The sequence below is a fragment of the Sceloporus undulatus genome, chromosome 1 (genome assembly GCF_019175285.1).
Source record: "Sceloporus undulatus isolate JIND9_A2432 ecotype Alabama chromosome 1, SceUnd_v1.1, whole genome shotgun sequence".
Taxonomy (NCBI): Eukaryota; Metazoa; Chordata; class Lepidosauria; order Squamata; family Phrynosomatidae; genus Sceloporus; species Sceloporus undulatus.
This window is the reverse complement of record NC_056522.1, coordinates 262,855,761-262,882,125: the sequence shown is the minus strand read 5'-3', so window position 1 is coordinate 262,882,125 and position 26,365 is coordinate 262,855,761. Positions and strand designations below refer to the sequence as shown.

Below are 26,365 nucleotides of genomic sequence, written 5' to 3'. Positions count from 1 at the left end.
CCCATGGGTGATACCAGATTCAATGCCAAGTCACTAACATTTGTGATCAAATCTAATTTGACTTGTTTGAGTGTGCAAGGAAGAGCTTTCCTGTAAGTTCAAAGAGTGCTGAGTTACTTATGAGTATTTTCCAACTAGCTTTCACTATGCTTTCATGAAAACCTAGAAGTGCATTACCATATGATATTTCAAAGGCTACTGTGGGAAGACACACAGCAGATCTCTTCACAAAGAAAAACAAGTTATGTTGTCTGCAACAGTGCTAAACAAGACCAATCATTTAAATGCAAAATGCAAAACAGACTTTCCATTTTAAATCTCAGACAGTGAAATACTGCAAGTGCAAAGCCTTTTGGACTGTTGCTGGAATGTTGTCTCTTAAAACAGGTTCTCTTACTATAAAATCTCCATTTCCAGGGTCTTAATCTTATTCAAACCAAACATGTCAACTAAAACATCTTACTTTTATGCAATTTGAGAATGGTATAAGCCATGGCTGTCAGAACTTTCTCTCCTTCCAGGATGTAGATATCCCAAAGTCGCAGCGTTAGAGTAAATGGAGTCTGTTCATAATGTTAACAAAATAAGCTGTTATGAATCTGCACAGAAATCATAATACATACATTCAGAATCAACCTATCCTTTACCAACATGCACATTTTCAAGCTAAACTCAAACCTAAATGCACTGGGTATCATTGTGTACCCAACAACTCAAGATGGTTTCCATTCTGGTAATGTACAGTGGTACCCCGGGATACGAATGCGCCGGGTTACGAATTTTTCGGGATACGAAAAAATCCCATAGGGATTTATTGCTTCGGCTTACGAAGGTTTCTTCGGGTTACGAAAAAACCGCGGCGCTATTTTCCGCCACCGGAGGGCAGCAGAGAGCTATTTTTCCATTAGCGCCTATGGGAATTCGGCTTACGAAGGTATTTCGGGTTACGAAATTAACCGCGGAACGAATTAATTTCGTAACCCGGGGTACCACTGTATTGTTAAAAAGCAGAACAGCTCAACCTCAAATCCCATAGATTGTAATATTCTTTGCTTATTACTCAAACTTTACTCTAACTCCATTTCATTAAAACGTAAGCAAGCAGAGGAAACATGATATGCATTGTGAACAGCTCCAAAATACATGGCATGAGTAAACACTTCGTAGCACACTGAAGTTCTTTTTCTCAAAAACCATACCCGATCAATGAAGCACTGTAGGAACCACTTAGTTGTATAAATCCCTGTAGACATCTGCTCCTTGTCCTAAGGGAGAATAAAAATGAAGAAAATATTCATTTTACTGGGAAAACTACAGAATGCTTACAAATAAAACTGTTTTAACAGTAAGAACCAGGATTCATGTCCTTGAAACATTGTCACCGTCTCAAACATATAAAACATTCTTCTCTTTGCTTGAACTCCCTTAAACTAAATTCATTCCTTAAGGAGAAAAATGTAGCCTTGCCAATTACCTATTCTAAGCTATCTTTCATATTTGTTTCCTACTTGGATAACCAATGTGTTATCCCTCTCATCTTTTAAAAGACATAGTATAATGCTAGAAACATTGTTTTCAATCTGTAACATTTTCTATCCAAAGATTGGACAGTAACTATTTATCTTAAACAGTATATTTGGTCTGTCCAAAATATGGTAGGAAAGGACTGCTCCCCAAAAAGCAGTGATCACAAAGCATTGTCCAAAAAGGAGGTCATTCTCTGCTCTGCCTGCATCCCCCTCCAGCTCTTAAGATTTTGCTGTTCTATGATTCTATCATACCCCTCAGAATGATTTGATGGGACCTGAAATGAATTGGGAAGTAGAGAAGAGCTAGAAGGAAGAGCACTTGAGGTGTGGAGGAGGTGGCCTTGAGTGAGGCAGAGGAATCATGGTGCCAAGGTGGGAAAGGGAGGTATAGGTCTATTGATGGGAAAGGAGATGGATAGGAGGAGCAGGATAAGAAAGACGCAGGGCAGGCAGGCAGTACTGTTGTGCTGTGTGTAATTGCCCTGGTTAAACTCTGAAATAGATTAGTAATTGACATCAGCACTGAGGAGGAGCACTAGACTTTTTGCTTGCTTGCTTGTCTCCCCACTTACTTATTTACTTGCCTACCCTCTCTCATCTTAGTCTCCTCCCCTCCTGATGAAGAAGGCAGAGGGGATGAGTTTGAAGCATTTCCATCTGCTCCCAGATGGAAGGGAGAGAGACAGAGACAGAGCGAGCAAAGGCTGGCTGAGCTCTACTGTTGCTCAGCTGCTCACCCACCTCCTCCCCGCAGCTGAGCAGCCATATGACAGGCAATGTGCAGGCGCAGCCAGCTAGCCTTTGCTTGGCTCCTGCTCTGCTGCAAGGAGGAGATGGGCCAAGCAGACTTCAAGCCTTTGCAGACCTCCTGTGAGGACAGTGTGACCTCCTAGGGGTACATGTACCACACGTTAAGAACCCCTGAGTTCGTCAACTAAGGCAATGAAAGAACTAAAAGGCAAGCGGTACACGGTCAAAAATTATTTTCATTTGTGAATATATGGCAAGATAAGATCCGTTAAAATTAAGTGAATATAATAAATGCTCACGTAACAATAGGCAATATTACCATGTGCTTCTTCAGCTTTGGAAAAAGTTTATTTAAGATTGCCTCATGATGGGCTTGGAATCTCTGCAGCTTTGGGAATCCAGGAATGAAAAATCCTTAGAAGAGAAAAGAATACAACCAAAACACAATCAGAAGGATTTAAAAGAAAAGCTGAGCAGCACGGCATCTAATGTGAGTACATATGGAGGTTTCCATTTCCTAAAATTCCAATTTTGGTAATTCTCAACAAGGTAATGCACACACACGTGTGTGTGTGTATTAAAATGCAATATTTATCTTTGCTAGATACCAGTTTTATAATTTTAATTTAGACAAGACTGGAATTTTGGCTATTACTAAAGAGGATTCATCAATAGCCAAAGACTAAGAATTTGTTGGAACTTTTTAATACTCGATTAACCACAACTTCCCATAGAGCATTTACTGCTTCAGCCCCTAAATTATGGAACAGTCTGCCAGAGGAGATCTGTCTTATCACCACTTTAGATGCCTTTAAGAAGGAACTAAAGACGGATCTCTTCTGGCAGGCTTTCCCATTGGATTTGGTATAGAGACGATGATTAAGACCCCCATCTCTAAGTCTGATGGTATATGAACTGATGTTTGGAGATTTTAAGGAACTAATAGGGATGTATAATTCAGTATTAGTATTTTATTGATTGCTTAATTGTATTGTATTGTTTTAAGTATGTTATGTTGCTTCGATCCTTGGAAGTGGCGGCACATATAAATAAAAATTATTATTATTATTACTATTATTATTATCTCAAAATACCTTCTGCTCAGCAAAAGCTGCTCAATGGATTGCTCCTGAGCCTTTGGGTCAGGTTTGTCTCATCCAGAATATAACAACATAGTGCTTATTGCAGCACAGCACTATGTACCATGACTATACACAGAAGATATCTTTTAAGCCAAAAGAAGGTTTATTGGGTTATTGTTTTTTTTTTAAGGGCTCAAGGTTGTCTCTCAAAGTTTCATTATCTATTTCTTATTTATCAGTTTATACTCCACATCTTTCTTTTTCAACAGAATGTAATCTGTACAGAGATTATTTCTCTCTATAGCTTCCTAACTGCAGCATAACAAATGAGGCTTTAAAGTGGCCAAATTTTAAATCGGTCATTTTATGTTTCACTTTGTCTTGCGCTCTCACTCTCTATTTTAAAGAGCCCTCTGGTTCCATCAAAAGACTTCTCTGACCATTATGGTCAAGTCTTATTTGCAGTGAACATATACATGAGAAATTAGAGAAGCGTAAGACGCACGTAGATGGGATTCCTATGAAAAGCAACTCAGAACCTCATATAAACTGTCTGGGCTATGTGTGTGTTAACTGCCTTCAAGTCAACCCTGGCTTATGGCAACCCTATGAATGAGACATCCTCTAGATGCCCTATCTTCAACAATCCTAAACAGGGCTGTGGCTTCCTCAGTTGAGTCTCTCCACATGTAGCAAAGTCCTCCTCTTTTCCTGATACCTTCTACCTTTCCTAGCATTATTTTCTTCTCTAGTGAATTATGCCTTCTTGTGATATATCCAAAATGTGACAGTCTCAATTTAGTCATCCTGGACTCCAAGGGAAGTTCTGGCTTGATTTGTTATAGGATCCATTTTTTTATCTTTTGGGCAGTCAGTATCTCCAGCACCACATCTCAAATGAGTTGATTTTCTTCCTATCAACTTTCTTCAATCTGAGGATGGTTAAATCCATGGATAAGGACTGACTTTAGTTCAATTTCACCTCGACATGAAATTCATTTATGTTTCATATGTTATACACAAAGCCTGTAATTTTATAAAGTTTTTAATAATTTTGTGCATGACACAAAGTTTGTGTACATTAAACCATGTGAAAGCAAAGATTTTCAGCTGCTATCTCAGCCAACTATCTCAATTATTACAGCCACGATGTGGACAATTTTGGATTTCAGAGGATTTTGAATTCCAGATAAAGAATACTCAATCTGTAGCATGGTCATATGCATATCATAAATTGCTGATGTTCCTTCCTCCAGTCATCATGCCTCCCCAATTTGACTCCAATCTTGCTTTGCGTATGGTATTTTTGACATACAAAGTGAATAAAATTGGTGATAAGATGCAGCTCTGCCTGACTCCCTTTCTGACTGGAAACCAATCTGTTTCTCTGTATTCTGACAGTTGTCTCTTGTCCCAGGTACAAGTTATGCATCAGGACAATCAAATGTAGTGGCACACCCATTTCTTTGAGAGCAATCCATAGCTTTTCATAATCTATACAACCAAAGGCTTTACTGTAATCTATAAAGCATATGCTGATTTTCTTTTGTAATACATTATCAACCATATGTTTGTAATATGAGCTGTAGTGCCTCTTCATTTTCTGAGCCCACCTTGAACATCTGGAATTTCATGTTCCAAATATGGTAGACATAGCTATATATGATATAAAAATACTAAAAATAAATAAGCAAAGGTGGGAAGGAAGGATGAGTGTTTTTTAGAAAACCTTACCATGCATTGCATGCCTTTGATTGGTAAGCAGTTGTGCCAGTGCCCAAAAGGCATCCTCTTCATTTAAATACATCAGCAGGATAGCTGCAATTTGACTCATTCCCTGGCAGTAACTCACTTCCTGAAATATCAAAGGATGAAAAAACACATTACACAAATCAGCATCACAGCAAAGTAGACTATGCAAAGAAAGAAAAAAACAACAACACTTTTCATTAAGGGCACTGAAAGAGATAATTTTATCCAAGTGATTCAGATAAGGATCAAACTGCTAGTTCTCAGCAAGTGGCATCTAAAATGGGGCAGGGAACAACATATGCTTCACATGGAAAAAGACCCATATTCAGTTTCTGGCATCTCCATGTAAAAGGAGCTTTGGCAACTTGTAAAACTTTTAATTGGTAACTTTTTTGTTTGACAACTTCTGGAATACTGGTCCTGGAACATCCATGCAAAGTAAGATCATGCACTGGAACTAAAATCCTAAAGCAAACAAACCTGAAGTAAATTAATGATATATTTAGTAAATAGGGGTCTTTCAGTACAATTACCGTATATATTCAACTGTAAGTCAACCTCATGTATAAGTCGAGGGCAGGTTTTGGGCCCACAAGTGTGGATTTTGATATGACCTGTGGATAAGTCGGGGGTAATACTTAGGGGCACGTAACAAAGGTCGGTAAAGGATGAATTAAAGGAAACAATGCCAAAGAACTTACAAAATTCTATCAGGCATAAATGTTTGTGTTCACCCTAAAGGCTGGATGGATAAAGAGGAAACTACCACCACCATTTTCCTGCCAAAAAGAAACGCCCCAAGCAGAGCCACAGAAGAGAGACTAGCGGAGGTCAGTGTTTCTTTTAGGTTATCTTTTGCCACAGAGAAGGGGATGGTTCTTTTTCTTTTCTTTTGATAAAGAATTAAAGTACAATATTTAAATTGACCCACATAGAAGTCAACTCAATTTTTTAATAAGTTTTTAACTAAAATTTCTAGACTTATACATGAGTATATACAGTATGTCTAATCTAAAAGTGGAGCCAGAATGTTATTTCTTCCTAATGGAGCATGAATTCTGGTAACATTACAACTGTTTTAGACATTACTGAACTGAATAATAGAAAAACTGTACAAATGGTATTTTACATTCTCGCTGAACAGCTAATTCAGAGGAAAAGACAACTGCCTTCTTTAAAATACTAGAAATATATATCTCTCCATTTTTAGATCATCTGGTTTAATCCCTTTCCTGCTGGCACATAGAAACAGCAAATGCTGTAGCTAATTTAAGCATATTCTCTCTTCTATGCCCTTTGGCTGGAAATTTGTTAACTGACTGTAACAAACTGGAGTCCTGAGCTGTGAAGCTACCATAAAGGAAACAAAAGATGTCTGAAAGAGAATGTGCCAATACTTTCCATTTGGTGGTAGGCCAGAGTCACAGAGAAATCAGTCAGAAAGCATGACTACAGATATGCTCATAAGTAGCTACATGTACAAAAATAAAATCAATGGTAGATATTTTTTCTCCAGCAGCATGGATTTTTGCACTACCAGCGGTACCTAAAGATGGTAATGGTCACTTCAGGAAAAAAGGACGTGCATTTGTTTTAGCTCAAATGAGTTCTTTTTCTTGGTATTATATGGCCTTCTAAAAAGTACATGTTACCAATTTAGATCTAAAATCTTATTTTAAGATAAGGTAAGATTTTGTTGCCAAATAAGAACTAATGTTCAGAGCCTTTCAGTTTCCAAATTATTTAAGTTCTTACCGTGTTGTAAACAGAGTAAGCTGACAAAACATGAAACAAAGCTTGTTGCCTGCACAAGAAGAAAAGATGACAGTAAGAATATCAAGAAATTTATTAATGCCATATTTTGAACAATTTTATAAGCTATTCAAGTTATTTATCTGCAGTGCTTCTAAAGAAAGATATTCATAGAATCATAGAGTTGGAAGAGACCACAAAGGCCATTCAGTCCAACCCCATTCTGCCATGCAGGAAATCTCAATCAAAGCATCCCCGACAGATGGCCATCCAGCCTCTGCTTAAAGATCTCCAAAGAAGGAGACTCCATTACATTCCGAGGGAGTGTGTTCCACTGTCGAACAGCCCTTACTGTCAGGAAGTTCCTCCAAATGTTGAGGTGGAATCTCTTTTCCTGTAGCTTGCATCCATTGTTCCGGGTCCTAGTCTCTGGAGCAGCAGAAAATAAGCCTGCTCCCTCCTCAATATGACATCCCTTCAAATATTTAAACAGGGCTATCATATCACCTCTTAACCTTCTCTTCTCCAGGCTAAACATCCCCAGCTCCCTAAGTCGTTCCTCATAGGACATGGTTTCCAGACCCTTCAGCATTTTAGTTGCCTTCCTTTGGACATGCTCCAGTTTCTTGATGTCCTTTTTGAATTGTGATGCCCAGAACTGGACACAATATTCCAGGTGGAGCCTGACCAAAGCAGAATACAGAGGCACTATTACTTCAATTAATAATAATAGTAAAATTTATTTCTATTTCCCGCCTCTCCCTGCAGATCGAGATGGGATTACAACAATCAACAAATTACAACAATAAAACACGTCAAATACATAGCTTAAAAATACATAACATAAAAATACATCACTATTAATACAGTACAATACTATACAATTGGTTGGTTCTCCATGAAGAGCATGCAATGCTAACCGAGGTAAGATATATTACAGCAGGTTTGGTGGATAGGCTCGCTGGAAGAAATCCGTCTTCAGTGCTTTCTTGAAAGCATCCAGAGTGGTAATAAGACGGATCTCTTCTGGCAGATCATTCCACAACTTGGGGGCCACAGCAGAAAATGCTCTTTGGGACGTGGTCACTAGCCTGGTATTTACGTAGTCTAGTGATTTCTTCCCAGATATTCTGAGAGTGCAGGGCAGATTGTGTCGGGAGAGGCGTTCCCTCAAGTAACTCGGGCCCAAACCATTTAGGGTTTTAAAAGTGATAACCAACACTTTGTATTGCACCCGGAAGCTAATCGGCAGCCAGTGCAGAGATTTTAATACAGTCTGTCCTCGCCTTACGTGGGGGATCCGTTCTGGATCCCTCCGCGTAAGGTGAATTCCGCCTATGCTCGAGCCCCATTGGAAACAATGGGGCTCGTGTGCAGCGGCGCGGGCGCGCTCAGGGCACAACAGGTGCGCGCACCCATTCAATTGAATGGGACGCGCCGCCCCTTCCGCCCCACGCGCGCCCCACGGCTTGAGCGCGTATGCCCAAGGCCGCGTATGGCGTGCCCGCATAAGGCACGGGCGCACTGTATTAATGTTATATAGTCAAGCCTTGATGCCCCAGTGACCAGTCTGGCTGCTGCATTTTGAATTAATTGAAGCTTTCGAACTTGGTACAAAGGTAGCCCTATGTGGAGCGCGTTACAGAAATAAAGACGAGAGATTACCAGTGCAAGTACCACTGCTTCAAGGTCCTTTCGATCCAGGTAAGGGCACAGTTGGCATATCAACCAAAGTCAATACCAAGCACTCCTACCCATTGCATCTACTTGAGATGACAACTGCAGAGACGGATCTAGGAGTACTCCCAAACTATGTATTTCATCCTTTAGGGGAAGTGTGACCCTGTCCAGGACAGGTTGACAAAGTTCCTTGCCTGGGCCTAGGGATCCAATCGCTAGTACCTCCGTTTTCTCTGGATTCAACTTGAGTTTGTTTTCCCTCATCCATCCCATTACTCGAGGGAGGCATTTAGAGGAGAGATGCCATCCTTGGTCGCTGCGAGAGTCAGAAGCATAGAGAAATAAATCTCGGTGTCAATGGTGTACTGATAACACTGCACCCCATGGCTCTGGATGATCTCTCCCAATGGCTTCATGTAAATGTTAAATAGCGTGGGGGACAGGATGGCGCCCTGAGGGACACCAGATGTCAGCTCTCTCTTAGAGGAGCAACTATCCCTCAGCCTCACCATCTGGGATCTTCCTGAGAGGTAGGAACAAAACCACTGAAGCACAGTGTCCCCGATACCTAACTCCCTCAGGCGTTCCAGAAGGATACCATGGTCCAGACATTATACTTTTATTGATACAGCATAAAATTGCACTAGCTTTTTCAGCTGCCGCATCACACTGTTCACTCATGTTCAACTTGTGGTCTACTTGGACTCCCAGATCCCTTTCACTTGTAGTCTTGTTCAGCCAGGTGTTCTCCATCCTATATCTGTGCATTTCATTTTTCCGCCCTAAGTGCAGTACCTTACATTTCTCTGTGTTGAATTTCATTTTGTTAGCTTTGGCCCAGCTTTCTAGTCTATTCAGGTCATTTTGAATTTTGATCTTGTCCTCTGGGGTGTTAGCTACTACTCCTAATTTGGTGTCATCTGCAAATTTGATGAGTATGCTCCCAATTCTATCATCCAAGTCATTGATAAAGATGTTGAATAGCACTGGGCCCAGGACAGAGCCCTGTGGGACCCAAATGGTCACTTCTCTCCAGAATGAAAAGGAGCCATTGTTGAGTACCCTTTGGGTTCAGCCAGTCAACCAATTATAAAACCATGTAACAGTTACCTTGTCTAGCCCACATTTTACAACAGGGGTAGGCAACCTACGGCCCACGGGCCGGATGTGGCCCGGTGAGGCCTTGGGACCGCCCCCAGCCTGGTCCTGCCGCCGATTGCCACCGGGGCCTTTGGCCTCTCATGCGAGGGGAAAGGGGCCTTTGGCCTATCAGGAGGAGGCGGGCAAGGGGGGCAAGTGGGGGCAATTATCTATAGAAGCCTCAGAAACATGCATTTATATTAACATTTTTTAAAAAACTAGCAATTTTTTGCGTGTCTTCCATTTTTTAAAAAAAAGTGTCCTCCATTTGAATTTTTTGTCCTACATTTGTCCCGGTTTATTTATTTATATAATTTTTTTTAAAATTATTTTAATTATTTATTTTTTGGCTCCCCCCCCCCCCCAGTTGTCTGAAGGACAGCAACCCGGCCCCCGGGTCAAAAAGGTTGCCTACCCCTGTTTTACAAGCTTGTTTGCAAAATATCACAGGGAGCCTTGTCAAAGGCATTACTGAAATCAAGATATACAATATCCACAGCATTCCCTTCATCTACCAAGCTGGTAATTCTGCCTTTCTCTGTTCCCTGTTAGCATTTTGCCATCTTTTCCACACAGTGGCCCTACCATTTCCTTCTTTTTCCTTTTGCTGCGGACATATCCAAAAAAGCCCTTTTTATTGTTCTTAACTTCTCTAGCAAGCCTGAGTTCATTCTGCATTTTAGCTTTTCTGATTTTACCCCTGCATGTGCTTGCTATTTGTTTGAATTCCTCTTTGGTGATTTCCCCATTTCTTATACATATTCCATTGAAAACTTAGCACAGTTGAAAGTTCCTTAGTCATCCATTCTGGTTTCTTGAGACAGCTCCCATTTTTCTTTCGCAGTGGAACTGTTTGAAACTGTGCCTTCAATAATTCCCTTTTGAGAAGCTCCCATCCATCTTGAACTCCCTTCTCTTTTAGTATTCCTGAACATGGGATCACCTTCTAGTATTTCTCTAAGTTTACTAAAATCAACTTTCCTAAAATCTAGAATGTGTGTCTGACTATGTCTGGCTTCTCCTTTCCATTGTTTAACGAACTCTAGGAGAACATGATCACTCCCATCTAAGGATCCCACCACTTGCACTCCATTAACTAGGTCATCCCTGTTGGTTAGGATCAGATCTAAAATAGCTGACCTCCTTGTTGCTTCTTCCACCTTTTGGACAATGACATTGTCTTCAAGGCAAGTAAGGAATTTGCTAGACCTTGAGGATTTTGCTGATTGCAATTACAGAGCAAATAGAAAATAGCACAAGTACTCTATACAAATGGGTTACTGGTGTCCAGACATGGCCTGATACTCTTTCAGGTGCTTTAACAAGAAGGAGCACCTGAACTGTCACAAATTCCCTCCAAATACCATCAATTTTTGCTCTCTACTGTATCTGTTAAACTACAAAATATCACATCCTAAGTAGGAAGGAGAAGAGAAAAGACAGGTGAATTATGGAAACATCATGTTGGTTTGGATGAAAAAATGTTGTTCAGATAAACATTTCCTGCTATAACTGAAGCCTGGGGGTGTGGAGAGGCAAGGTGAGAAAGAGATCAATTTATGTTATAGTATTACAACAGATCTACACACACATGTACATACAAATATCTTACAATACCTTTTTATAATGCTGGATTTAGGGACAGCATTTGAGAAAGGATATTTTGTATCCAGTATAAAACAACTATTTTCACACACACACACACACACACACACACACACACACACACTTACAAACAAATGAGGAATGCATGGAAATATTTGGAATACTAAGAATTCCATGAAATCCATTTATCAATCATTAAAATTCAGTCAACATCTGTCTCATACACAAAATGCTGTAAATGCTTTCCCATAACCTACTGGAAGCCATTGTGAACACTAAAAAAAGGAGTCAGACACACTGCTGGATATGACAGACACAAAAATGGATTGGTAGCAATAAGCACTATACAATAACTGAGTTCTTGCGATGTCTGTAAAGACGTTTCAGGCATTCACATTCTACAAATGGTGACATCAAACAGACTTTCTCAAGGCAAAGGCCACCTAGATATTCTGGAACAAAAATAAAAAAATACAAAGATCTTCAAATGCTTCTTGCAAAAACTAGTTTTACAGAGTGAAGGAAAGTGTTTAGATTGCTAATGCTCTTTCATGAGGTAGTATTTGCTATTGTTTATTTACTTTTCTTAAGCTCTTTTCCTAGAATCTAAATCAAGTATTCCATTTCTTACCTAATTCGCACACTATTTTTAAAGAGCCACTTCCCTGGCAGACCTGCTCATGATGTTTTATACTCTTTCTTTAGATTCTTTGAGACCTTGAAATTGGAAGTTTTCAACAAGTATTCACAGCAGTGGGACAAAGGAGTAGAGATAAAATGGGTTAAAATAGATGCATCTGTATCTAATATGTATCAGAGATATATGAGATACTCACTTAACTCCATAGCGATCCCGAAACATGATATGGTTTCGAAAAGTTCGATTGACATCAAGGTCTATCTGCTTTATCTCTGATGAGAAATCCTTGGCTTGTTCTTTCATTTTCTAGATCAAGCAAGATCAGTTAACACATTAAATATCGTTTTAAGTATCTGAGAAGTACTGGTTTCAGAGGAGAGGGAATAGTCTGCCCATGCCAGACGCAAGCAAACACTTCCTAGTGCTCACCATCATTGTTTTTCTGTAGTAAGCTATAAAGAGAACTGCATGCTTTCTTCAGGAGGTCTCCTGCTTTTTTGAATGTGTGCATCTCACTATGTTTACTGAGTCTTTCAAAGAAGTCTAAACAGTTAGCAACATTGCATGATAAAGGCCCCCATAATGCTCCCATATTCCATTATGAAAACCCTTCCTCTGGCTTCAACTTTCTTCTAAATCATTTAGAGCTAATAGCTGGCCTTAGGTGACACCAAGGATGAAGAGGATTAGAAAAAGCCATTTTCCGGGATTTATATCCCTATAAAGCTTATTATAATTTGAGTTTCTTGTTTATTGAAGACCACTCGTGAACTTAGTTAAACTGCTTGTGAATTTATTTCTAATCACTTGCTGTGAGGCTTAGTGTTATGGAAACATTCTCTGAGTAGAATGCAGTGGCAGTGGTTAAAATAATTATGCTAAGAACTAGGCTCTTCATCTGTATAGTGGATTTCTTGTGAATTGTTTAGGTTGTAAGACATAACTGTGTTAGTCTGGAAAATCAGTATGCAAAAGGATCTTGTAGCATCTTTGAGACTAACTGAAAGAAAGAAGCTAGTAGCATGAGGTTTTGTAAATTGGAGCCTACTTCCTCAGATGCATGAGGTGGTTAGATTTTACAACTAGTAAAGAGATTTGGAATGGATTCCTGATAGCTTTGGGGGAATTTCCTGCTTCCCTTAGCAGGTGATTCTGTTGAAAATCTGGTTGATCTCTGGAATGGTGAAATGACGACTCCACAATTACTCTTGGTGTCCTTTCTCATGGAGTGGAGGATGTTGGTTTTATCAGTCATGCTACGGGAGGAATTTCTGGTATAAAAGCATACTCCAATGCTGACAGTTCCACAGCATTTGAAAAACACAACTGATCAGGTGTTTGATAGCAAGGGAAAACCTAGACTGGAGGCAGATATTCTAATTAGAAAGCTTAGAGAAGCTACTCATGGGTTGCAGGCAATCAATGATATGTATTCAACACGGAATGCTAGAAGAACCAATGTTGATCTAATGTCCCTGAACATCTCTCTCTCTCTCTCTCTCTCTCTCTCTCACACACACACACACACACACACACACACACGTTTTAAGGTTTATTTGCTGAGATGAAATTAGTAGCAGGTTAGAATACTTTTTTGAAAAATAGAAGTGCTTGTAAAAACTTTATATGACAATCGTTCTCTTAAAAAAGTATGCTTCCTGTTTCAAAAATATTTAATTGGATCTGACTGAGTCAGCTGTACATATATCTCACTGGTAACTAATTTAAATCATGACTAACTTTTCATGCAGATCTCAATATGGTTTAAGTGTTGCTAAATTAATCTAGGTGCACCCCATTGTTTTAATCCACCTGTAAATTGATATAACTTCAAACTGATTAAGTTACTGAAGCATTTGGCACTGAACTTTGTTTTCAACAATTTACAAAGGAATGGACATGGGGGGTGGGGTGGGCAGGTGGGTGTGTTGTTTTTCAGTTAAAGGATAACACCTTTAATAGAGATTAAACTTTAATGGACTACCATACAGTATCACGCTCTCTCTCTCTCTCTCTCTCTGTGTGTGTGTGTGTGTGTTTCTTTATTAATAACTGTGGCTATTCAAAACGGTGGGTTATAACACATATATGCTTTGCTGTTGAGATTATTAACATGTACATCATGATTTAAAATAAAAGCACCTTGGTCCCAGTTTAAGCCACAGGACATAGAAATGAAACTCTTAGTGATCCGTAGTCTAGCTGGTTCATATTATAATTTGACTTTGAAGCTCTTTTATTTAAGGATGGACACATTAAGATTAGTGATAAAGTGTCCTCAGAGGATAAGATGCCCCCTGACTGCATTTTGAATTCTACCATTTCTGCTTTTAGATTTGTGCCCATTTTATGTACAGCTTAGATAATCGATCCTATGCAGGATGCAGAAGGGCACTGTTGCAAATGATGGCACGTATCACACTAAAAGATGAGCAGATAATGGATGACATTATTAGATACTGTAATAGTAATGTCAAGATAGTAAACAGCAGATTTGCCATCAGAAGGTGCCATAAGAACCAAATATCAAAGTGGAAAAATTAAAAATCAGTGCAGTGACTTTTGAGTGGTCTCCTCCCTTAAGGACAAATTTCTGAGGTTCACTGTATTTGTGTGAATAATTTAGACTCTACATTCATCTACATTTTAGGTAAAACAGTATCCCATTCAGGAAAAAAGGCACATTTTGTATTTCTGTGCACAGTAGCTATGCTATGAAGCTTTTTTTATGTAAGTTGTCACATCTGTAGATCTTTTAGGAAATGAAATACTGCCAGGGGATGAATCACATTGCAGCTACCCCGCAATGTATTAAACCAAGAGGATGCCTTTCAGTCACTGACACGACGGCTTATCAAAGACATGGCAAGCAATACATGGGAAGTTTGGAACTCAGATCCAGTTACCTGAATCTCAAGGGTTTTTTTTTTTTAAATTATACAGGTAATTATATCTGCATTTGTTCTTACTACCCTTTTTCAATTAATTCATTCACTGGAGGGTTTCCTACTATACAATAAAAAGCATGAGAAAATTAATATGCTAATTTTTAAAGAATTGTAATACCAAACACCTCATTCATTTTTGTATCAAACTCACTTAAAATGCTGAAACCTGAACAAAAGCATTGTGACAGAAGTCATTACTCTGTATGCATTAGAAGAGGGAGGGAAACTTTTGGCCCCTAGACCTTTTTGGACTACATTTCCACTATCCCCTTTAACTGACTCTGCTAGTTGGGACTAAAAGAAGTTATAGGCCAAAATATTGGAGTGGGGAGGTTCCTAGATACTTTACCTCATATTTTCCTTCATTTTCCATCTTAATCTTTTCAATGTCCAACAAGAGAGACCAGACCTGGCCACGGACTTGGAGTGGAATCCCTTTATAAACTCTGCGGAACATCTATAAAAGTTTTAAACAACAATTAATATAATCTTCTAAAAGACAGGCATATTTCTTAGATGTAGCATATCCTGTGATCATCTGATAATTCATATATGTTTTTAAAAAACGTGGTAAAAATGTTTAAATGTTTTTAAAAAACCTTCCCTCAAAACCTTCTGCTTTGTAGACTAAAGGTTGGGCAGCTTAAAGGTGTGTGCATCACACAGAGAGAGAGTTAAGAGTGTCTTAGCTTTTATTAAAGCCTTAGGGACCTTAAACTCCCCCCCCCTTTTTTTTTTAAAGTGTTTTAGCCTTTTCTGGTTTTTGAACTTGGTGATCTGTTTAATACACTTTATCATGTTTAAATTATTGGATTGTTTTTTTTATCTAGACTTGTTTTAAACATTTTATATTGTTTTAATTGTGTGGCATTCTGAAATCTCACAACAGAAGGTAAACTATAAATATTTTAATAAATAAAACAAATAGTTATATTATGCTTGGATTACTTTAACAGACTGTACAAGGGGCTGTCTGAAAAGTTCAGAATCTTCAGCTGGCCCAATGCCCTGGAGCCACTTTTTTAAAAAGGCTGGCTACATGAGACATTCAACTCTCTTGTTGCAACAGCTCCATTACCGACCCATCCATTTCTGGGCACAATTCAAAGTGCTGGTAATGAGCTACAGAGACTTACATGACAGAGGCTGCATCTACACTGGAGAAATAATCCTGTTTGACGCTGCTTTAACTGCCAGGCTTATTGCTATGGAGTGCTGGGATTTGTAGTTTTGTGAGATATTTAGCCTTCTCTTTCAGAGAGCTCTGGTGCCACAACAAACTATAAACTCCAGGATTCCATATGCCAGAGCCACTGTAGTTAAAGCAGTGTCAAACTGCATTAATTCTGCAGTGCAGATGTAGCCTTGGGCACATATCTCCCTATATGTGCCTACTTGGACACTAAGATCTTCAAGTGAAGCCCTTCTCTTGGTCCCACCGTCTTTGCTGGCACATTTACTGGGAACAGAAGAGAGGACCTTCCTGGTGGTTGCTTAGCTTTGGACTGCTGCCCATCCCCATCAGGAGGCTGGGATGTCTCTCTTCTTCTGCTGCCATTCCTTGTTCCAAAAGGCTTTAAAGAATTGAGTGCAAGAGCTTTAATGGTGTAATATTTTGCTGGTTTTTGTCTTCTGTCTTTTAATGCATTTGTTTTTAAAACTTTTAATACCATGAGTTTTTTAAATATGTTTTACCCATATTTTAATATATTTTACTTATATCTTTATAAATACTTTAAATTTATTTTAATTTTTATAAGCTGTTTTGAGACCCATTATTGGGGAAATGGTGGGGTGTAAATGAATAAAACAACAACAACAAATCAACACAACTCAAACTAGGCACTTAAAATGCAGACTTTTGTAATCCATCTAAATCATGCAAATTATGCTTTGTTAGCTAATGCTACCTCTAGCTATATTTTCTATTATATTTTCTCTGACTCAAGATGAATTTTAAATAGGGAAGGATATTTAAAGACTATGTAGATGCTTTCATGTGGATATATGTGAGTGACAGCTGCTCCACTGCTTTTTACAATGGGGAGGGAGGAGGAGTAAAACTTCTCTTTATTTGGATTAATTTTAAACAGCTGTTTCCTAGTTAGGCACTGCTTTTCCACCAATAATACTTTATCTTTTGCCCTCCACATTTTTCTTAATTTATAATCCAACTACAGTATTGTGTCCAATGCATATTGCTGACTACCTTTCTCATAGAAGAGAATACTTAGCAACCACAAGAAAGACCACCAATATCTTTTCACAATAAAATGATGCTTCAGTATTGCCCTAATTCCGAATAATAATAATAATAATAATTATAATTATTATTATTATTATTATTATTTATATTTCCCGCCTCTCCCTGCGGATCGAGGTGAGATTACAACTGTTAAAATCAAATGATACAATTGCACAACCCATACTACATAAAATAATCAATTAAAACACGGCAAGATGCAATACAATCATCAACGAAGCCAAATTGTCATCTGTTTCTGTACTGTTGAATCAGGTGTAAAAAATTCTATAAGATCCACTATAAAAGATCAGGTGGATAGGCCCGCTGGAAAAGATCTGTCTTAAGTGCCTTCTTAAAGGTGGTGATGAGATGGATCTCTTCCGGTAAGTTGTTCCAGAGTGTGGGGGCCGCGGCTGTAAACGCTTTACAGGAAGTTGTAATTAGTCTGGTCTTTGTATATTCCAATAAATTCTTCTCAGATGTTCTGAGAGTGTGGGGCGGATTGTGTAGAGAGAGGCATTCCCTTAAGTAACTCAGGCCCAAACCACGTAGGGCTTTAAAGGTGATAACCTACACTTTGTATTGAGCCCGAAAGCTGATTGGCAGCCAGCATAATTATTTTAATATTGGAGTAATATGGTCAGATCTAGATGTACCTGTGACCAATCTGGCTGCAGCATTTTGGATCAATTGAAGCTTCCAAACTTGGTACAAAGATAGCCCCATGTAAAGTGCATTGCAGAAGTCTAGACGAGAGGTTACCAGTGCTTGTACCACTGTTTCAATGTCCCTCTTGGCCAGGTAGGGACACAGTTGGCGTATCAACCGAAGTTGGTACCATGCACTCCTGGCCACCGCCTCCACCTGAGATGACAGCTGAAGAGACAAGTCCAGGAGCACTCCCAAACTGCGAACTTTGTCCTTTAGGGGAAATGTGACCTCATACAGGACTGGTTGACAAACCTCCATCCCTGGACCAGGGGTACCTATCACAAGCACCTCCGTTTTCTCTGGATTCACTTTGAGTTTGCTTTCCTCCATCGAGCCCATTACCAACTCAAGACAGGCATTTAGAGGAGAGATGCCATCCTTAGTCACTGCAGCAGTCGGAGACATAGAGAAATAAATTTGGCTGTCATCAGCGTACTGATAATACCTTGCCCCATGTCTCCAGATGATCTCGCCCAGCGGCTTCATGTAAATGTTAAACAGCATGGGAGACAGAATGGCGCCCTGGGGGACTCCAGATGTCAGCTCTCTTTTACGAGAGCAGCTGTCTCCCAGCATCACCATATAGTTGGTGTAAAGCTGGTACAGTTCTTTATGTCTCAAGATAAACTGGCTGCATTACCCATTCTTACAATGGAGCACTCTTGGCAGTAAACATTTAGTTTCAGTAAGTGACTTGATATGTACTCTGCTATCAGTGTGCAAAATACCTGCTCTCTGACTGCATCAGAATATTACTTTGTGAAAGCTCAGCAGCAGGAGATTAGCTTATGGAGGGGTCTGTCCCTGATAGTTTCACATTAGGATCACCATAGGTCAGAAATGACTTGGAGGTACACAACAACAACAACAACAACAACAACAACCCCTTGATGTATGCTTAACATCTAGTTTCTTTTTCAGTTCCTCTTAAATCCTAAATATAAAAGCAGTTGTAAAAGCAGGCTTTTCATAGGAAGGAGAAAGGAAAGGCAGCATAATACATTGCTCTGAATAAAAACATTCAAAACATGCTGCATCAGTAAACAGAGCAAACCCTGTGTTATATTTGGGGACTCCATATTTTCAATATTTTTATATCTGGAGCCAGGTGTCTTCTTAAGAGGTTCTGATGACCTTTGGAACATGAGGTGAATTTCCCATGGGAAATGACATGGAACTCAAACACATGTGGAATGACCCAGGTAACACCAAGACAAAAGGTGAATGGGTGTACTGATCACTCCTTCCTCCCTCATGCTTTCTGCATATCCTCTCTCACCAAGAGACAAAGGAGGTCTCATTGCACTAAGGCAGTAAGCCAACACTTCCTACCTACCCTGTGCCATGATGCCAGCCAACTTCCCTATCCATTTACCCCAGTGTTGTCCTAAATCCAATCTCTGTTTTTCTAGCTCCAACGTTAAAGTCCTCAACCAGTTAGAATCCCATTGTTGATTCCATGAGAAAGCTATCAGGTTTTTAATACCTACAAGATAGCACCTTGCACCCCTAATACACTAAAAAGGTATAATAAAGTAAAATATAATCTTATTCCTCACCTTTTCACTGTTTCTGTACTTTCCCCATTTTCTTAACATTTTCAACCATTTGTCCACTCGTTCAATCTCCTGAAGTTTTTGCTGGAAAAGTGTTTTGAAAATGATGTTTAGAAAGCTTCTTTCCAATTTATGTGAACAAGTAAGGAAGGAGGGAAATGTACATTTTCAGGTAAGTATGCGATGGGGTCATATGGTTGTATATAAAAGCTAAAGATTGTAAGCAGCTTACACCAGGAATAATAAGGAATTTACTCAATCTAACTATTTTCTGCTACAAAGTAAATATCTAAGAAAATTAGTCCAAAAACTATTCACTGAGTTGACATAGCACTATTGTCTTCAGTTTGTTCACTATTAATCAGTTAAATAACCATCCAATTGTGTTTGTATAGTCCTACTCTGACCATGGCAAATATTACTCTCTCTAGCTGGAACAGCCTGTCAGGTGACAGTAACACATGAGATCCAGGATCAAGACACTGAAGGACATAGCGACAGTCATCTGATCTTATAATCCTGGATATCCAACAGTGGGTTACTGAGTTTCCCTTAGTCAACCAAGTTTTCAGACCTAATAACAACAATTCAAGGCTTTGTAATTGTATATTCATTTCTCTTTTCCACCCCTATTTAATATAGAATTTCTGAAAACTTCTCCCAGAATTCATAAGAGTTCCAAAGATGTCCTCTATTCTTAGCCAGAACTAATCTGCAGTACGTAAACCAATATTTTTGCCACATGTAGCTTCCTTGCTACATTGCATAATAAACAGAGAACAAAATCTTTCTACATAGCTGGCTAGGGCATAAACCCCATCATTTGCAATTAATTTTAACCCAAACAGATGAAATTAACTTTCAAATGAACATATTTAGAAAATGAAGTTTTCAGTTCCTACCTTCTCTTCCAAAGCACTGCGGGTCGGTAGCTCATGCTCACTGAAAGAGTAAAAGTGAAACTGAAGCAACATGTGATGCTAGAGTACACAAACAAGGTATGATACATAAAAGAAGACTTTTGAATGCCCTCCATAGAGAAGCCAGGATCGCCATGGCCTTGCTCTCCTTCCATTGGCAGGTCAAAACATTTTCATGTTGTCAAGCTTTTACAAACTGAGTAGGGTTGGGCTTTCACTGTTTTGCACTGCGGCTTTTAAAGTTTATATACTGACTTTTGATGAATTTTAATATTTTAAATCTTTCATGTTTAAACTTTATAAATTGTTTAATTGTTTTTAAATCTTATATTTATACTTTTATTAATGCTTTTGAATTGTTTTTAATATGTATTGTTCTAAATATGTTGTTAACTGCTGTGAGTCCCATTATCGGGAGAAAGACTAGCTATAAATGTATAAAATAATAATCCAAGTTGAGTCTCCTTTATCCAAAATGCTTGGAACTAGAAGTGTATTGGATTTGGGAATATTTGCATATACTCTATACACTCATGGATACGTCTAGAAATTTTAGTCAAATAATTGATCCCAAAAACCTGAGTCAGCTTATCCATGGGTCAAAGTAAGTACTGTGCTTTAACTCTTATTTAAAAAAGGAAGCATCGCCTGGTGAAAGGCAAGAGTGTAATCTGTACTGGAAACACTGATACCCCTCTATTCTCTCATCTATTCAGTCTTTAGTTTGAGTAAAAAGAGTTATACCTGTTGTTATTTTGTAAGCTCTTGGGCATTGTTTTCCTTTACTTCATCCTTATGATCCTTTGTTACACCCCCCTAAATTTTACCCGTGACTTACCTATGGGTTATATCAAAATCCATGATTGTGGCCCCCAAACCTGCTCTTGATTTATACATAAGGTCAACTAATAGTCCACTACTGTATATACTCAACTATGTTGACCTCATATATAAGGTGAGGGCAGGTTAAGTCGAGGGTAAAACTTAGGGGCAACGTAACAAAGGATCTAAAGGATGAAAGAAAGGAAAATACATAATGCCAAAAAACTTACAAAATACCAGCAGGCATAACTGTTTGTGCTCATACTAAAGGCTGGATGGATGAGAGAGTAGAGGGGGTCAGTGCTGCCAGGACTTATTACATTATTGTCTTTCACCAGGGGATGGTTCCTTTTTTCGTAAGAGCTAAAGTATAGTACTTACAGTGACCAGTGAAAAAGTCGACTCAAGATTTTTCGGTCAATTTTTTGATTAAAATTTCTAGACTTATACATGAGTATATACAGTATATACGGTATATAATGAGGTATCTTGGAGATGGGACCAAAGTCTAAAAATGAAATTCACTTATGTTTTGTATATTCCTTATAGATATAACCTGAAGGTAATTTTTGCAAATAATATTTTTTAATAAGTTTGTGCATGAAACAAAGTTTGTGTACATGAAACCATCAGAAAGCAAAAGTGTCACTATCTCAGCCACCCATGCAGACAATTTTGGATTTTGGAGTAATTGGGATTTCAAAATTCCAAATAAGGGATGTTCAACCTGTGGTGGCGATGATGATGATGATGATGATGATGATGATGATGATGATGCTCAAAGTAGTTGTCCGGACTGATGCCAGTCCACAAGCCATTGATTTACAGCAAGTTTCCAGGAAATAATGAAAATGTTGTAGATGAATAATACCCAAGTTTTGGTCCTCCAGGTGTTTTGGATTTCAATTCCCAGAAGCCCCAGACAGCTTGGCCAATAGTTGGGAATATTGGGAGGTGAAGTCTAAAATATCTGGAAGACCAAAATTTGGGAAGCACTGTTGTAGATAATGGGCACAAGTATGGTACAGGCCTCTGGCACATTCAGAAAAAAAAGACCTATAAGTTTGCCACACTGTATAATTTAAAATACAGTGTCCCAAAGGACAGTTTTTTTGGTAATCTGTTTCTAGGAGTCTCCTATAAATTTAAGACTGTATTTTGGTTTCTTTCCCCCACATTTTATCATATTTCAGAATAACTGCTTGGCTACTAGCATCAGGAAAAAAACTCTTAAGGATCCTATTCACAAACAGATGCAATATAAAGTACATAACAAATTAAACTACTGTATACATTATTATAGTTCCTACAACAGAGTTCATAGCACAAGGAGCTGGCACTGTGTACACTAAAATATCATTAAATTGTAGGTGTGGCAGACAGGAACATTTTAAGTTTTCTTAAAGGAATTTAAAGGTTTTCAAAAAGTCAGATCATGAGCAAAAGTTCATCAGGTTCCTGGATGCAGAAGCAATGCACATTCATTTCCAAAGAACAAGTCTCGTCACAGTTTGACTTGCACATCATGGCTGGAGCATTCATAAACATCATTAAAACCACACACTCTCTGCGTCTCACTTGCTCAAGTTAACTGGGATGGTAGGAACAGACATATGGTAAGGCAAACAAGCATCAATGTAGCATCTGAACTGCAACTGTAATGGAAGGTGCAACTATAACTATCAATGCAAGTTTTAGCAAAAGATTACAGGGACAGGAAAAGAAAAACTTACTGTAAAAACCCAAATCTGTCTGTAACTTTGTAGAGTGTGAAGTCAGCATCTTCCCATGGATCAATCTGAGCCCCTTCCTGCCTTCCCTGGAAATAAAAGGAAGGTAGCACAATAACAAACATGCTTCCTCCATGTCATGTCATGGTAGAGGCAAACAGGCTAAAGACTTAGGCACACTAATATAATTTTAAAAAGCAACTATGGTTACTATATGGAAGCAGCTACCACATGGAAGCACTTTCAAGGAAACCCAATATTTTAGCTATGTAGTGAAATATAAACATTCAGAACAACTGGTTGGAAGGTTAGCAACTGACGTGGCTGGTTTCTACAGAGAGTGAAATAAATAAAAATCTTGGGAAATGTGATGACTTTACCTTCTCGTATTTAGCAATAATTTCTGCTCTTTCCTCTGCTATTAAGGCATCAATGTCTTTCTTCATGTCAAAAACTGCAAAAAAAAAAAAAAAAACACAGAGAGAAAAGGGAACAAAAAGGTAATAAGAATATAGAGCACATGTAGCACTAGGAATGCTTTTGGAAGGTGCCCAAAGGAAAGAGATTTGCAGACAACTAAAAGTCTCAGAAATAAAAAGAATCAATGCTATTTTGTCAAAAACACTAGGTTTGTATAACTATCCCAAAGAAATTTATGGCACAAATGATGGGTCTTACCTGAGATGATTGTATGTCTTGCACAGCACCTGTTGAGACTGTAGTAGCCTCTCCCTCCTTGATGCTACCGAACAGAAAACATTCCAGATGTTCAGCTTGCGCCTTCACAACAAGCTCTTCCGTTTGCAATCAACTCTCTCAGGCAACCTTAACCTGGTCATTCTCAGCCTTTTCCTCACAATCCACATATCGTGAAGTTGTTTTTCTTTGCTGCTGTGTTTAGCACAAATATTGCCAGAAATACAGCTATTGCAGTTCCTCTGGCACAGAGAATCTTTTTATTCCACAGGAATGACTGGGGGGGAAATGAGACAGAAACCATTATTTTTTAGCATTTGGGTTGTGACTATTTCCCCATCCAAGAAGTGTAGCAACGATATTCACAAATTAATTGATTAGAACTAGGCGGTAGCTCTAAATGTCTAAAATTTCTGAGACTAGAAATGTTTTGGATTTCAGAATTTTTTAAATTTTGGAATATTTGCATATACATAATGAGATATCTTGGAGACTGGACCCAAGTTTAAACATTAAATTAATTTTTGTTTTGTATACACCTTATACACATAGCCTGAAGGTAATTTTAGAGACAATTTTTTAATACTTTTGTGCATGCAACAAAGTTTGTGTACACTGAATCATCAGGTGTCACTATCCCAGCCACCCATATCGATTATTTTGAAATATTTCAGTTCTGGAATTCTGGATAAGGGAGACTTGACCACTAGCAGCAAAACCACTCCATTCCCAGTTTAACATAATGGCATTCTCACATCCTGGTGTGAATGACTAACATTTTTATGTTAATAATTCTAGTAGGGTGTGTATAGTAGTCTGTGCCATAAAAGTATGTGGTGCTTACTTGCAATATATAAGGCAGCTAAAGCATGTTTTATTGTTTCTGTCTTTTACACATAGAAAAGCGTACTGTGCTACATAGACCAATGCAAGATTCTACATGCTGCTGGCTGTGTCTCAGAAGCTGCTGCAACTAGACCACTGCAGGAAATGTTGCTGGTTGTCAGTGACCCTTCTTGCAGTGGCTAGAGTGCTTTATTGTTTTAGTTTCTTCAGCTTCTCCAACACAGCATGTAGGATCCTGTGCTATTCCAAGTGGTGAACACCCTGAACAGGGCAGGAATTTTGTTTTCAGAATAATTAAGAGAAAAAAAATCATAGCCTTCTCCTATTTTAAAAGTAAGCCAAATACAGTAACATTTCCCCCTGCCTCCAAGAAAGGAATGCAAGGTGTTCTTTTAAAAAACTGAGACAAGCAATAGCAACAAATTGCCTACTAAAGACCATAATGAGTAACATAACAAATTACAGTTTTAAAATAAAATTCTAAGCTCTGATTCTGGTAACAGCTTCTTGCACACAACACACAGATATGGTACTCTAAGAGTAAAGACATATCTTTATGATAGGTTTTTTTGTGCTGCTAATTTTGATTCTCATCAGTGTTGCAAGCAAGCTCACACAACTGCTAGTCCATGAAAAGTTTGAGTAGCCATCATGCTCACTCTGTATTAATTACTGTAGCACATGGTACACTGAGGACCTGAGAAGATGGGGCAGGATAGCTGGAGTTAGTCCCTGGGTCAGCACAGGGATAGGCAAGGGTTCACCCATGGGCCCTGTTTCTGCATCAGATGAAGTGACTGGGAAACTTCTCAGATGGATCACACACCACAAGGGTAAGGAGCATGGGGGGGGGAGGGCTGTCTGAACAGCCCAGTTTTGCCACAGAGTTTCTTAGAAACTCAGTGGGAAAATAGGGCTATTCCACCCTGCAATGGCTCAAAGGACACAGTGGCTCAAGAGGTTAAGATGTTTGTTGATTGCAAGATCGGCAGGTTGGAAGTTCAAAGCCCAGGTGCCACATGATGGAGTGAGCTCCTATCACTAGCCCCAGCTTCTGCCAACCTAGCAAGTTTGAAAACATGCAAATGCAAGTAGATAAATAGGTACCACTTTGGTGGGAAGGTAAACAGTATTCTGTGCAGTCGTGCTGGCCACATGACCCACAGAGTAGTCTCTGACAATGCTCATCTCTGGTTACCTTAGTAACCAGAGATGAGCACTGCTCCCTGTGATCGGACACGACTTGACAACCTTGTCAATAACTGTACATAACTTTACATTAAAAGGTTTTTTACCCCACTGTCAGACCAGATCCTCCAGAACCATGCCTTTATAGGCACAATTGAGCTCAATCCTGCCGTGGCTGTTTTGGTCTGCATCATCTACACTAAATGATGTGAGGTCCGGGGCGGGTGGGGGGGCAGGCCATAGAGACTCAAAAAAGAAAAAACAGACTTTTTGCTAATGTACAAGGACTGCTTGTTTAATCATATACTAAATTGGAGACATGTTATCAGATTACCAGGTCGGCCCATATGACACCTGTGTTAAAAACTCTTCACTGGCTGCCGATTAGCTTCCAGGCACAGTACGAAGTGTTGGTTATTACCTTTAAAGCCCTTCATGGCTCAAGCCCAAGTTACTTGAGGGAATGCCTCTCCCTACAAAATCTGCCCCACACTCTCAAAACATTTGGGAAGAATTTATTAGAATACCATAAGCCCAGATTAATGTCAACTTCCCATAGATCGTTTACGGCCGCAGCCCCCCCAAACCAGAAGAAATCCATCTTATCACCACCTTAGATGCCTTTAAGAAGGCACTTAAGATGGATCTATTCCGGCAGGTTTATCCATCCGACCTCTTATAGGAGATCTTTAAGATAAAATGCTCCACTTCTGGTTATGATGTATGTTTTCTAAATGTTTTAGATGTTCTAGATGTTTTAGCTATTTTATTGA

At 39.0% G+C, this 26,365-nt stretch overlaps 1 protein-coding gene across 2 annotated transcripts in view; it reads right to left on the bottom strand.

Annotated features, from left to right (window-relative positions):
* Positions 1-26,365, bottom strand: part of LOC121916017 — a 111,261-nt gene that overhangs the window by 12,159 nt on the left and 72,737 nt on the right. For both annotated transcript variants that reach the window (XM_042440719.1, XM_042440728.1), the window contains 12 exons: positions 23,541-23,835; positions 23,243-23,316; positions 22,866-22,951; positions 20,293-20,332; positions 19,394-19,474; positions 15,228-15,335; positions 12,127-12,236; positions 6,869-6,917; positions 5,096-5,216; positions 2,599-2,693; positions 1,200-1,265; positions 464-563 (listed from right to left, as the gene is read on the bottom strand). In XM_042440719.1, the coding sequence (XP_042296653.1) occupies positions 464-563; positions 1,200-1,265; positions 2,599-2,693; positions 5,096-5,216; positions 6,869-6,917; positions 12,127-12,236; positions 15,228-15,335; positions 19,394-19,474; positions 20,293-20,332; positions 22,866-22,951; positions 23,243-23,308 (922 nt within the window). In that variant the 5' untranslated portion in view covers positions 23,309-23,316; positions 23,541-23,835. The remainder of the gene's footprint in view (positions 1-463; positions 564-1,199; positions 1,266-2,598; positions 2,694-5,095; positions 5,217-6,868; positions 6,918-12,126; positions 12,237-15,227; positions 15,336-19,393; positions 19,475-20,292; positions 20,333-22,865; positions 22,952-23,242; positions 23,317-23,540; positions 23,836-26,365) is intronic.